At 53.8% G+C, this 13,033-nt stretch overlaps 7 protein-coding genes across 7 annotated transcripts; 4 read left to right on the top strand and 3 right to left on the bottom strand.

Annotated features, from left to right (window-relative positions):
* Positions 1 to 9: 9 nt before the first annotated feature.
* Positions 10 to 453, bottom strand: BO80DRAFT_186691 (uncharacterized protein). Its single transcript, XM_025714077.1, has one exon. It carries the CDS (start codon positions 374 to 376, stop codon positions 98 to 100), a length of 279 nt encoding a protein of 92 aa, XP_025571916.1. The 5' UTR covers positions 377 to 453; the 3' UTR covers positions 10 to 97.
* Positions 454 to 780: 327 nt separating this feature from the next.
* Positions 781 to 1,418, top strand: BO80DRAFT_428060 (uncharacterized protein). The gene has a single exon (XM_025720166.1). The coding sequence runs from the start codon at positions 1,132 to 1,134 to the stop codon at positions 1,372 to 1,374; it is 243 nt and encodes an 80-aa protein (XP_025571915.1). The 5' UTR covers positions 781 to 1,131; the 3' UTR covers positions 1,375 to 1,418.
* A 687-nt stretch (positions 1,419 to 2,105) lies between these two features.
* BO80DRAFT_330485 (uncharacterized protein) lies at positions 2,106 to 2,294 on the bottom strand (the record flags this gene model as incomplete). Its single annotated transcript, XM_025715177.1, has 1 exon — positions 2,106 to 2,294. A coding segment is annotated over one exon (189 nt), but the record flags the coding sequence as incomplete, so codon positions are not given.
* A 2,157-nt stretch (positions 2,295 to 4,451) lies between these two features.
* Positions 4,452 to 6,343, top strand: BO80DRAFT_363585 (glycerol kinase; the record flags this gene model as incomplete). Its single annotated transcript, XM_025716110.1, has 4 exons — positions 4,452 to 4,720; positions 4,784 to 5,778; positions 5,839 to 6,005; positions 6,059 to 6,343. The coding sequence occupies 4 exons, from the start codon at positions 4,452 to 4,454 to the stop codon at positions 6,341 to 6,343; spliced, it is 1,716 nt and encodes a 571-aa protein (XP_025571913.1).
* Positions 6,344 to 6,663: 320 nt separating this feature from the next.
* On the bottom strand, positions 6,664 to 9,259 carry BO80DRAFT_428058 (putative G-patch domain protein (TFIP11)). Its single transcript, XM_025720165.1, has one exon. It carries the CDS (start codon positions 9,156 to 9,158, stop codon positions 6,834 to 6,836), a length of 2,325 nt encoding a protein of 774 aa, XP_025571912.1. The 5' UTR covers positions 9,159 to 9,259; the 3' UTR covers positions 6,664 to 6,833.
* A 199-nt stretch (positions 9,260 to 9,458) lies between these two features.
* sod2 (superoxide dismutase sodB) lies at positions 9,459 to 10,461 on the top strand (the record flags this gene model as incomplete). Its single annotated transcript, XM_025718091.1, has 4 exons — positions 9,459 to 9,588; positions 9,652 to 10,058; positions 10,111 to 10,178; positions 10,230 to 10,461. The coding sequence occupies 4 exons, from the start codon at positions 9,459 to 9,461 to the stop codon at positions 10,318 to 10,320; spliced, it is 696 nt and encodes a 231-aa protein (XP_025571911.1). The 3' UTR covers positions 10,321 to 10,461.
* A 149-nt stretch (positions 10,462 to 10,610) lies between these two features.
* On the top strand, positions 10,611 to 12,302 carry BO80DRAFT_428057 (uncharacterized protein). The gene has a single exon (XM_025720164.1). The coding sequence runs from the start codon at positions 10,633 to 10,635 to the stop codon at positions 12,103 to 12,105; it is 1,473 nt and encodes a 490-aa protein (XP_025571910.1). The 5' UTR covers positions 10,611 to 10,632; the 3' UTR covers positions 12,106 to 12,302.
* The last annotated feature ends 731 nt before the right edge of the window (positions 12,303 to 13,033 follow it).

The raw sequence follows: 13,033 nt of genomic DNA, 5'->3' as shown, positions 1-13,033 counted from the left end.
GTCCAGCCATCCCCAATTAAACTCCCCCAATCCCCAATCCCCAATCCCCGGAAATATATAACACACCAGAATCACATGACACCACTCTCCCCCAGTACTAACTACTAATACATACAACAAAACAAACGCAAATAGAATTGCACCAAAAGTGGAGCCCAGCAGCAAGGGATAGATACTGCCCGGGCACACAGAACAGTTGAAGAAAGAAAAGAAAGAAAGCTACCGGAGGGGAAGGGGGGCCGCGGAGGGGGGCGGCGGCCACAGACAAACAGAAACGCCACATAAAATCCTGTCCAGGATAGGAAAGTAAGACGAGAAGGTTTGAAATGCATGGAAATGTCGGGAATTCGGGTATCGTGGGTGCTTCAGGGTACATAGTAGGTAAGGTAAGATAAGGAGAGGGATCGGACTGGATTGGATTGGCATGTGGGTAATCAATGTACTATGTATGCATTTCCTGCAGGTGGGCTTGGTTGGGTTGGGTTGGGTGGTTTCTGCAGGGTAATTGTACTTAGTAGATAGTTTATGTGCTATCTACGGAGTAGGATTGGAGGTGTTGTGTCCACGGTGTCCTATGTTGTGTGTCTTGTGGTTGTGATTCCGAGGCACTTACTCAGTACTTGCTATGTATACACTGTATAATGATACTGATATAATCAAGAACAAGGTCCATATGTATTAATTGAATGACGACGGACAGGATGAAACAGGTTTCGGGATGGATTGGATAATTAATACTCATGGATATAGGCATGGCTTGTACCTTAGGCACACATGCACCACACTTTAACCTAGGATCTATCCATCTAGACTGCAACTAGTGCGTTCTTTGTCCGGCGGGCGGTAGATACAAGGTAAGAAGAAGGTAGGGTCGATGTGTCGGCCCGGCGAGACGAGCCCGTGGTCGATGGGGGGGAAGAAGATGTGCCCGTCCATGGTTGCCCCCCTTATCACTTTGCATCATTACCAGAGATGATGAGATTGCTTGGCGGGGCATGGATCCTTGTGAGGTCATACTGGGGAAGAACAAGTTGATTACATAGTCCATTAGGAGTTGATCAGCTTTGCCCGCTGAATTGGGGACCACAACGGTTCCTGGGGCGGGTTGTTCGTATACCTGAATAGGGATAGATGGCAGATCAATGTCGTGGCTACTGGGCTAGTTTTGTGATGAGCGGCTGGGTTGCGTTGCTTGATTGTTCGGGGGTGGTGGTCGTTGGGTGGGGTTTAGTGAGGTCGCTGTTAGTCAGAAGGAGGAACCTGGCAAGTCCGGTCAAAGACGTCACCACCCGAGGATATCGCGAAGTCGGTCGTGGCGATCGATCCGGTACACACAGAGCACAGTCATTGGCGGATATGTGGACGGAGAAATAGAAGGTAAAGGCACATGAAATTCATTCCATGGGAGGGAAAGGAAGTCTGAAGCGATTTGAATTCATCGATGGATCGGGATCGTGATGGTCCTGATATTGAATAATTAATCCTACTATATCCTGGCGCGTCTGGACTGGTCCGGGCACGGCGGGCAGCCAGAGTATTGGGGAGTCGCCGGAACGCCAGGACGATAGCCGGGAGAATTGATCCCGTGGCCCCCAGGCCAGCTGCTAGACTCCCCAGCCAAGCCGAACCGACTATCCGGCAGACAGAATTTCTCCGTCTATCACAGCGCTGAACGCGCTCGCCTCCCAGGCCTCTCTGCCTAATGTAGAATGGTACAGCGACACGCTAGAACGTCGCCAGTCAGGGGCGGTGGTGGTCTAGAAAAGCAAAGGTAAAAGTGATCACGATGGAAGGAAACGACAACACATCCAGCAATGGGAGGCGGTCACTTGACTGCGTGGATGTATGTGCGTTCTCCGTGCTCACGACTGAAGATCTTGGACACACAGTAAAGGCTATCTGGCAAGATCAGAGAAATAAAATAAAATAAACAGACGGACAATTATTCAATCGTGTTCAAGTGATCAAGAAGAAAAAAGAAAGAATATTGAGCCAGGGGTAGAAGACCGGGTCTAGATCGCCGGTTGCTCGAACAGCGCGTGAAAACGGACTAGCGGGCGAAAAATGGACATTGTCATGTGCTCGATCGACAGGAATCTAGTAGAGCGCAGAATCCCATAGCGGAGTCGGAGGGACACCCGCAGAGCCCCTCTTTTGCGTGTTTCGCCCTCAATCCTCGACAGCATCCATTCAGCGCCGACTCCGCCGTTCTGGTAGTTGAGTCGGATCTTGGCAGGGATTGTTGTCAAGGGGGCAGGCAGGTCTACGGTGGCCGGGGATGAACTGGAGGTCAATGGGGTCTAGGGATGCCGACTGTAGATCTGCTTAGGACTTGTGCGGTATATAGGCACTTATACACTGCATCAGCGTCCAGTTGGCCGGTTGGGCAGGCCTACGTATCGATAGACGATGCATTGAGATCTGGCGTGGGAATGTCTCGGTCGTTGCGCCTATCTGTTCCTTCACCTTCAGAGCCAGGGATGATAGATCAGACTCGGATCGTGGATGCAATCAATTCCTGTGTACTCCGTACTGCGAGGCCATCACATTAATAATACCAGGACCTTTGAGAATCCTGGCCATCTGCCATGTTTCAAACGGCAATCTTCGCAGTCCCGTCAGCCCTTAATTGCTTGTTTGAAGCGAATCGAATCCTGATGTTCCATATGGCTCCGTGTTCGCGGGCGGTTCTAGGCACAGACGCTAGCTAATGCGGGTGGAGGGATTGACCTGGAAACAGAAATCCATGGAATTTTTATGGGTCCGCAGTCGATGTCATGTGGGAGCCCAGCGACTATTCTTAGCGCTTGTCTAACTCCGGAATACTACTACCTGCCTGCTCGGCCTGCTGGGTCGGATATCTTGCCGATGAGAGCGTCTACCCGGTCCGCTGGGTGACAGTTGGCGAGACATGAGCGGTCTCTTTTTTCAGAGAAAAAAAAAAAAGGGAACAAGATGAAGAATCAGATCTCCCTGATGATGGTTCAGGGATCCAATGATATTCTGACAGCCGTGCAATGGACACAGAAAGCCATCCACATCTGCCAGGTACTCCGTAATCCGTAACGCCGATGGACGCCCACCAAATAAGCTAAGAAGATAAGAATGGCGAGTGACCAGGGGTAAACCTTCCTAAATTCACCCAGAGGGCATGGTTGCCATCGTGTAAGGGGGAACCTTGAGTGCTCGACAGACCAACGGGGCATGGAGGGAGGGGCGGGTGTCAATGCTGACGACGGGCAGAGGTCGTCTGATCAGAAAAAAAAAGCGACCAGAAGGGGGGAGGAAGGCGCTGGGAAGAAGGGATTGCCCATTGCTGGTCGCTGGTTTGCTTGCCAGGCCTCTTTTTTTCTCCCCCACGCCCCCACTTCTCCGCCATGGACGAACGGGGATTCAGCAGAGGGAAGGGCCCTGTATGGTTTGGGGTTGGTATTCCTCCCTCTTTCCCCGGCCTAGTCCCGTCGATAGCAGCAGGTACTGGTACCGTACTAACGATCTAGGTCGAATGGACTCGACTGCCCCCCCGTTGGAATACCACCTAGACCCAGGGGATTCCCCGGAACAAGCTATGCATGACCCAAATCCTATCGGGGTGGGAATTGGGTGAAAAAAGGGAAAAATGGGAGGGACACCCACGCATGGCAGTAAAAATAAATATTTCCTATTAAAATAAAATTAATAGTGAAAAAAAAAAAAAAAAATAAGAAAATTGATTATCAAAAATTCGAGGGCCGACAAGAAGGAAGAATCCCAGGTCCCACCGAGTTGGATAAAGAGTCTCCCTCGTCCGGCCTCCAGCATCCTCTGGACCAGGACTGATTTCCTCCCTTCTGTTCTCTTCTCCCCCTCGCCACCCCAATAAACCACACCCGGTCCCTCAGTGACCTCATACCTTCGCAGACACTCTCCTCTCAGCTGTCTATCCGCCCTTCTCCAGTTCCCAGTCTCTCCGTTCTTCTGCCTTTTTCTCCAGATTCAGTCTTCTCGGCTTGCTCTCCACCCAATCGCTAGTCACGCCTACGTCACCATCCGCCGCGCTGGGTCATCTTCTGCTTCTTGACTCTTTTTTGTACTACTGGCACTCTTACTTCATTTGCCTGCTGCAACTGCCGCCACCGGGCGCGGTCTCACTCATCGTAGCTCCCAGCCCTACCTCCACCTACTATTTCCCCTCGTCCGTCTTAAGTACCGGACTAGGGACGTAATCCTGATTCTTCCCCCTTTTCTATTTCAATACCGCCACGATTTCTCCAATCAGTTCTTCCCTTTTCCAGGCTCTGCCTTCTTGGTCTCTTCTTTCCTCCCTCTTTAGGAAATCAGAAGTCGGAGCCTCAAAAGCCCCTCCCTCCGCACCCATGCAGAAATCACCCTCCGCCTCGTCCTTTGCTTTCCCAGCAAATATCCTTTCCGACGCCCCCAGAACCAAAACCCCTCCCATCACAACCGCCAAAATGAGAAACCCCTTCGACATGACCGACCTGGACGCCGTCGTCGAACAGGAAGAGCCGAAGCCTTACATGGACATTCACGCCTATCAGACGCATGATGGCAATCGCTCTATATTACAGAATGAAAACCGCCACGGTGGCAGTCTGAAAGATCGCTTCATCGGTGCCATTGACACCGGTACCACCAGCTCCCGTTTCATCATCTTTGACTGCACCGGTGTGCCCGTGGCCAAATACCAGATGGAATTCCGCCAGATCCACGAACACTCAGGGTGAGTCACCCGGTCCGATCCCGGTCGGTCGTCATGAGCTGACATGAATCCGTCTTTCCCTAGATGGCACGAACAAGATCCGTTTGAACTGGTCGATTCCGTTTACACCTGTATCGAAGAAGCAATGAAGACCTTCCTCGCCCTCGGTCACTCCCGGGACGATATCGAGACGATCGGTATCACCAGTCAGCGAGAGACCACCCTGTGCTGGGACTGGGAGACCGGCGAGCCTCTACACAACGCCATCGCATGGCCCGATACCAGAACCACTGGCTTGGTTCGAGAACTTAAGGCTAAGAAGGGCGCCGATGAGCTGTCCAGCATTTGCGGTCTTCCCCTGTCGACCTACCCCTCTTCCGTCACACTAGTCTGGATGCTCCGCAATCTCCCAGAGGTCAAGAAGGCCTACGATGAGGGTCGGCTCGCTTTCGGTACGGTGGATACTTGGCTCTTGTACAACCTGAACGGTGGACCGGAAGGCGGTCGTCTGGTGACTGACGTCACCAACGCATCGAGAACCATGTTCATGAACCTTGAGACGCTCGATTATGACGATCGGTTGTTGAATTTCTTCGAAATCGACAGAAACAAGATCAGACTTCCCGAGATTATCCCCTCCTCGGACCCTGAGGGTTACGGGTGGGTCAGAGACGGCCCACTTGAGGGTATTCCCATTACTAGTTGTCTCGGAGATCAGTCTGCAGCACTGGTCGGTCACTGTGCATTTACCCCGGGTTCAGCAAAGAACACCTACGGCACGGGATGTTTCCTCCTGTACAACGTCGGTGAGAAGCCGGTTATTTCCAAGCATGGCCTGCTTGGCACAGTGGGCTTCCAGCTGGGCCGGCATCGCAAGCCAGTGTATGCGCTGGAAGGTAGTGTTGCCGTTGCTGGCAGTGGTATCTCCTTCCTGATGAACAACATGGGTTTCTTCCGTGATTCCCGTAAAGTCAGTGACCTCGCTGCGTCTGTTCCTGACAGTGGCGGCTGTTACTTCGTGACTGCCTTCAGTGGTTTGTTTGCGCCTTACTGGATTGATGATGCTAAGGGAACCATCTGTAAGTTTGAATCTACCTGCAGTGTTACCTCACGAGAACCCAGTTACTGACATGACATAGTTGGTATCACCCAACACACGCAGCGTGGTCACATTGCACGTGCCACCATGGAAGCCGCCTGCTTCCAGACCAAGGCTATCCTGGATGCGATGGAGATGGACAGTGGACACAAGTTGTCGGAACTAGCCGTTGACGGCGGAATGAGTAATTCCGACATCTGTATGCAGGTAGGTTGCTCACATGACTCTTCTCCGGATGATCGGAAACTAATTCCGCCCAGACCCAAGCCGATGTCATCCAGATCCCCATTGAACGTCCGGCCATGCACGAGACCACGGCGCTGGGAGCCGCCATCGCAGCAGGCTTTGCGGCCAACATCTGGAAGGAATTTGGCGAACTCAAGGACATGAACCGCGCCAACCGCACCACCTTCCTGCCGCACGTCTCCCCCGTTCAGAGCAGAAAGATGTACCGCCAATGGACGAAAGCCGTCGAGATGTCGCGCGGCTGGATCGACACGAACGAAGAGGACGACGAAGAAGAGAACGGCCAGAACGGAGCTTAATATGCTCTGCTCGTCCTTGACGGTGGCTTATTTTGTTTTCATCATTGATTCAGCGATTTAGCGTTTGGTTTTACATTGTCTGCGCTCGGGGTTATGGCATGGCTACTTGGTTCAGGGTTTGGCCTCATTCGATGGATGGATGGCAGGGTTCAATTTCCGGGGATACCCCACCCAATTCATCGGGTCCACTGTCGGTATATATAGCTGCACGACACTTCATTATACATATTCATGTCATTGATACTAGATAGATTATAATAGGATGACGTCTTGATGACTGATCATTTCCTTTTCCTACACCAAGCATACTATTAGAGAAAGTGATCCTATTAACCCTTTCTTCCTGACACTGGATACATTAGTTCACATCATTATACACAAGAAAGCTGCCCAAGGCATAATATCCATATGGTATCATAAATACAAAAGAAGAACTGAAATAATAACCCTATCGCCAAACACAACATAACATATCTATCTAGAGTCATGCTTATTTCCCCTCCGCCCTCTCCACCAACCGATCCTCCAACCCCATGGGCTCCCACGTCTCCTTGGCCTTCTTATTCTGCACCCAGACCACATCGCCCTGCACGAAAGCCACCACCCCACCCTTGCCCGTGGCACTGGCCGTAATACGGAACAACGGTTGGCCGTTCTGCGGATGTGCTTCCCGCAAGGGCAGCATGATGAGACCTTGCTCGAGACACCAGGACTCGAGAATATCCTTGAAGGCGACTTCTTCGAGGATTTTTTGTTTGGGTTTGCGGGGGGGTGAGGTGGGGAGGGGTTTCGAGGTGGGTTCGGTTGGGGCGGTTGTGGTTGTGGTTGTGGTGGTGGAGGATGAAGGGGCAGGGAGTTCGGCGGCGGCGCGGTCGCCGAGTTGGGAGGCGAGGTCCATGGTTTGGAGACCCTTGTTCCATTCGTCGTCGACGATGGTGAGATCGTTGATGTCGGAGGGGATTTGGGTGCGCCACCAGGTGAACCATTCGGCGACTTCTTCGTAGTTGGGGTCGTTGGTGAGCCAGATGTAGAGGATGTTGTGCCATTTGGGGAAGAATTCGGCGACGAGGAGGAGACCCGTGACGTTGGGTTTGAAGAAGTCTTTCCATTTGAGGACGTTTTCGAGGGGGGTGAGGTCTTGGTCTTGCGGGTTGACTTCGAAGTCTTCGCGGAGGTGGCGGCCGAGGCGGGGGAGAAGATGGTTGCGGAGACAGACGTTGAATTCGGAGCCGAGGGCGTCGCGCCAGAGCTCGATGCCGCTGATTAGACCCTTGCTGAGGTCCCAGGTGTCGAGGACGACGCGGAATTTGCGCTTCGCGTCGGATAGGAGGCCGGTTGGTTGCTTGGGGTTGGTGTGACGCTCGTCAAGGTATTGGAGCCAGGTGAAGAGCCACCACGGGAAGCGGGTGCTGTTGGAGGAGGAGGTGTGGTGGCGTCTGCTGCTGCTGCGGGGTTTCCATTCTTTCAGGCCGTTGGTGAGCTTGGGGACCACGAGCTGGTCCAGGACGTTGGCGTAGATGAAGGATGGGAGAAGCTCTTTCCAGGCGATGATGAGGGAGGTCGCTGGGGCGGATTCGAACACGTCCCAGTCGTTGAGGAGGGCGGAGCGCACGCGGGGAAGCCATAGGGTATAGAGCATGGTCTCGTAGGGGGATGTCGACTGTCGCTGAGTGTGCTCGTCTTTGGCTTTTCGGAGTAGAAGCGGTTGGAGACGACGGAGGTTGGAGACGAGGTATGTCGGGTCCTTGAGAGGCTCCCATTCTTCCATCGCTTGACGGAACAGAGGATGGATCGCGGCGACGGCCGTTTCTGACAGTCGGTATTCGTCGATCTCGTTGCGGTACTTCATCTCCATTGATTCCAGCTTATCGGTCAGTTCGTCGAACTTGGCTCGGGTGTCTTCTTTCTGGAAAATTTCCAGTTGCCCGATCGCTGCGACGAGCTCGCTCAGCTGGTCGGCTTTGAGCTGATTCGTGTCCAGCTGCTCGACGATTTGGGCCTCCTCAAAGTCGATGTATTTCTTCCTCTCTGTCAAACCCTTCCATTCATCTGCGAACGCTTCCAGGTCGTTGCGGGCGCGCTGCGCAATCTTCCAGGCCTCGCCCTCGCCCTGAGTGACGAATGTTTGCGGCGTCATCAAACCAGCGGTGGATGTTAACACCTTTTGATCCTTTCCGGTGGCATCAATCAGCGACTTCAGCACATTCGGAACCTCCAAGCCCTCCATGTCCTTCTCCATCTCGCGCGCAGTCCGGAACTGAGGCTTCGCGCGAGCCACCGGGGTTCCTGTCCCGCTTCTGCCCTCTCGTTTGCGCTCCTCCTTTTTCTTTTGTCGCCTTTTCCGCTCCTCATCAGAACTGTCGTCGACGGACTCGCCCCGAAGAGCTGCTGCCCGTTTCTCCTCCGCTCGTGCTTGTTTCGTCTTCTCACGGACCGCACCCAAACCGGCACCCTGGGGCCGAGCTTGGGCCTCGATCGGATTGATGATACCTTGCCCAGATGAACCAAGACCCTGTCCTTCGACATAGCCCATCTTGGCCATCATACGGGCGGCAAACGAGTTGCCTCCCGAGGAGGCTCCTTTGCCGGTATTGTTGTTGCCGCCTTTCATCGCTGGTTGCGCGTTATTATTCCAGGGATTGCGACGACCACTGCCTAGCCCGCCGTGTGAGGGAGGCGACTCGGAGCGAGACGATGCACGAGCAAAGCCGCGGAAGCCCATGGTTGGGCGATAGGCTTCTTCCTCTTCGTCGGAACTCATGTCGGCGATTTTGCGTTTTTGGCTGGCATAAGGCGAAGACGGGGGGGACTCCATGGCCGGACCGGGGGATAAGACGACGGAAACGAGGGACTGAGATTATGAGGAGAGAAACGGGAGGAAGCCCGGCAACATGATGGGGAATCTCGAGAATCTCGCCTGGTAGATGATGAAGCTAAAAGATGGTGGATCCCACCCGGCGAGTTCGGCGCGGGGAAATGCGCCCTCCGAAGCAACAATGACGTTGGACTTCCTCATCCGCTTTCTTCCCTTCTTCCTTTTTCCTGCAACTCTCCTCTCCCTCCTCTTTCTGTGTCCCTGTAATTGTGTCGCTTTCTGCTTCACTTCTCATTCACCATGGCTGCTACCCTCTTCCGCACCTCTGCCCGCACTGCCGTGCGCGCCGGAGCTTCGGCTACTCCCAGAGCTGCCGGTATCGCGGGCTTGACTTTTGCCCGCGGCAAGGCCACTCTCCCTGACCTGGCCTGTACGTGCTCAGCGACGACCCGTAGGAGAATCTAGGACCCGTCACGGAACTGACCCTCTGCAGACGACTATGGCGCGCTCGAGCCCGCCGTCTCCGGCAAGATCATGGAGCTTCACCACAAGAACCACCACCAGACCTACGTCAACAGCTACAACACCGCCATTGAGCAGCTCCAGGAGGCCCAGGCCAAGAACGACATCGCGGCCCAGATTGCCCTCAAGCCCTTGATCAACTTCCACGGCGGTGGTCACATCAACCACACCCTCTTCTGGGAGAACCTGGCCCCCAAGAACGCCGGCGGTGGTGAGCCCCCGTCCGGTGCCCTGTCTACGGCCATCAACGACAGCTTTGGCAGCCTGGAGGAGTTCCAGAACAAGATGAACACTGCTCTTGCTGGTATCCAAGGCAGCGGTTGGGCGTGGCTCGTCAAGGACAAGCAGACCGGCAACATTGCCATCAAGACCTACGCCGTAAGTGCCGCAAGCTGTGCAAAGGAAAGCGGATCGGCTGACAATTATGCAGAACCAGGACCCCGTTGTCGGCCAGTTTCAGCCCCTGCTGGGTATTGACGCCTGGGAGCACGCCTACTAGTGAGTGCACCTCCACCTAACATGGCTTTACCAGTGTCTAACCTTGTTTAGCCTCCAATACCAGAACCGCAAGGCCGAGTACTTCAAGGCCATCTGGGAGGTTATCAACTGGAAGGCCGTGGAGAAGCGCTTCTCCGCCTAAACTTTCCCAAACGACTGTATATTGACGCGGCTTGATTAGCGATTGTGGATCTGCGTATATGAGTACTATAGTTTTGGAACTAATCAGGCTGCATGGATGGCCCTAATGCAAATTCAGTATGAATGGCAGCTTAACGTTTCGTAAGATCTTGTGGTGTATTCCGTACTCCGTAATGCTTGTGGCTGAAGCTCGGCAGTGGCGGATGCCAGCTCCGTAACATCCGGTAATACCGCAACCGCAATCTTATCGGGGTTCGTCATCTGCAGCTTCATCTTCTTTCTCTTCCCTCCGCCGATTTCCAATCCGCCCACCATGGCAGCGGACAGCCCTGGAGAACGGCGCGGCTTTCGGGCGTTCTTTGCCCATGCTCTCCGGCCCAAAAAATCTCGACAAGTTCTCCGCAAGGGCTCCTCCGCATCCACCCCAGACCTCCGAGTCGAATTCCAGCGGTCCAGCACGACCAGCGAAGATGTCCCTCCGCTGCCCTCCCTGGCCCCATTGGAGGCCCATCGCCTCAAATACCGCGAGATCAATGCCAACAAAGATACTCAACTCGGTGAAAGCCGCGATCCCACCGAAATCCTGCACGCCATTGGGGTTCAGGACCTCGATCCCGCAGACCCCTATGCCAACCCCGAGTACGACACTCGTCCTCCTGGCGAGCCCATGATCGCCAGCCTCTCTCCAACGCTTTGGGCCCTGATATTCGAGTACCTCACACCTGCCGACCAGGCCAGTCTGGCCTTCGCCAGCAAAACCTTCCTCTCCCTCCTCTCCTTCCAAGATCCCTGGCAAGCCCTCAACCACCCCTCCAACCACGACTACCGAGCCGACTTCCTCGTCACACAAGACCGCCAATATCCACATCACCTCCTCTGCTTCCCTTGCGCGCGCTACCATGTCCGCACGCAGGAAGGCCACGAGAAGCTGCAGCCCGCCAATGTAGTCAACCCGCTCTTCGACTGCCCGAACATGCGCAACCCGCTCCTCCCACCCCCACGCCACCGCATCACCCATGGCCGCACCATTCCCTTCACCTTTGTGCAGCTCGCCATCCGCGCGCACCGCTTCTCTCCTTCCTACGGTATCCCCGCGCAATCTCTCTCCCGCCGCTGGCGCCGCGACGACTGGACCCATCATACCCGCTTCCATATCCACAAAGGCCATCTGCTCATGCGAGTGACCAGCACACGCTTCGCTGATCCCGGTCTGCCGCCTAGCTCACAACGGCTCCTCCTCTACTCCCGCGAAGACTACTGGCCATACTTCTCTGCGTGTGCGCACTGGCGCGATGGCGAACTCATGAACGCCTGCAAATGCGCCCTCTCCCACATCCCCGTTCCCCGGGACAACAGCGCCCTGCAGGGCCTCGAACACCGCGCCAAAGACGTCGTGGCCCGGCGCCTACACAACCCTAATGCCCTGACCACGCTGTGCGGGAAATGTCGTCCCATGCGTCGCTGCCCGGAATGTCCGTCTGAATATCTCATTGAGGTCAAGTTGACGGAGGATCGCGCAGATCCGCGCGCTCTGCATTTCCGACATGCTATTGTGGTCACGCGGTGGTGTGATTTGGGCGATGGGAGCTCTCCGCGGCTGTCGAGGGAATGGGCGGCGTGCAATGGGTTGTTGGAGGGGTATGATTCGTTTGAAATGTTAGGGAAGCGGTCTATTTCGGGGATCTTTGAATCCTCCATTACGGATGATACGTTGCCTGGGCAGCGAATTATTTCAATGAATCCGAAGGGGAAAAAGTTGGGCGAGGAGGGGACGGGGTGGTATTGATTACCCTGTCTTAACTATCTGGCATTGTTTGTTTGCGTTATGTTCTACTGGACTTTGAGCTATGGACGGGAGTTGATGGATGGTGCATTGGGACTGGGGCAACCGATATAGATTGACAATGGCGTGCAGGTGATACTGTTATATTATTCGGTACATGAAATCATTTCGATAATAGGAAATTAACCTAATCACTACCCCATAGATCTCGAGTGAAGCAAAAAGATTGAATATCTCTAGACACAACCCCTGATTCATCGTATTCCCCTCAATTATCTCAAAACATAATGCATTCCATTGCCTCTCTGAATTCAATACAGACTCGCGCATTCCTTGAAGAATGGATACTACTTAGGACCTATATAGATCCTCATCTTCGTTTTCGACCCCCGGCTTCCTTCTCTTCTACAATTCGTTTGAAGCCACTTGATTCTTCAGACCTACTCCTGAGATATCTACACTTTAAGACCACACAATGACAATCCTCGAAACAAAAGCCCAACCCCAACACTTAGCCCATCCAATCAAAACCCCTTACAACAACAATAACTACATGGATACCAATAACCCCTACACCCCACCCCACCACCAAACCCATACAGCAAGCCACCCATAGTCATCCACAAAGTCCCAAGCACCGGGTCCTAGATATATACCAGCCGCATTACAACCATAAGTGGGACATAACAAATTATAGCAAGCAAGGCATAACTTCCCTTTCAACAAACCGTTTCCTAGTATCTTTAGACGCCGATCCCGACCTCGGCCGCTAAAAGGCCTTGAACGCGGCACTGATTGTCAGGTTCAGAAAACATATCAGTTTAGGCCCTTGACTTGAGTTAGATGGTTACGGTAGTAGCGGGAGAAAATATGAAGCTATACATCTTTACCCAAACTATTATCTGGATTCCGTTCCGTGGTAGCAGATCAG

Source organism: Aspergillus ibericus (genome assembly GCF_003184845.1).
Source record: "Aspergillus ibericus CBS 121593 unplaced genomic scaffold BO80scaffold_43, whole genome shotgun sequence".
NCBI lineage: Eukaryota > Fungi > Ascomycota > Eurotiomycetes > Eurotiales > Aspergillaceae > Aspergillus > Aspergillus ibericus.
The sequence above is the reverse complement of the archived record's forward strand: the minus strand, read 5'-3'. Positions and strand labels throughout refer to the sequence as shown.

What these genes read in the sequence shown, in the direction of transcription:
- BO80DRAFT_186691 (XM_025714077.1), bottom strand. Translation starts at nt 376, where the DNA reads ATGTACCCTGAAGCACCCACGATACCCGAATTCCCGACATTTCCATGC.
- BO80DRAFT_428060 (XM_025720166.1), top strand. Translation starts at nt 1,132, where the DNA reads ATGGCAGATCAATGTCGTGGCTACTGGGCTAGTTTTGTGATGAGCGGC.
- BO80DRAFT_428058 (XM_025720165.1), bottom strand. Translation starts at nt 9,158, where the DNA reads ATGGAGTCCCCCCCGTCTTCGCCTTATGCCAGCCAAAAACGCAAAATC.
- BO80DRAFT_428057 (XM_025720164.1), top strand. Translation starts at nt 10,633, where the DNA reads ATGGCAGCGGACAGCCCTGGAGAACGGCGCGGCTTTCGGGCGTTCTTT.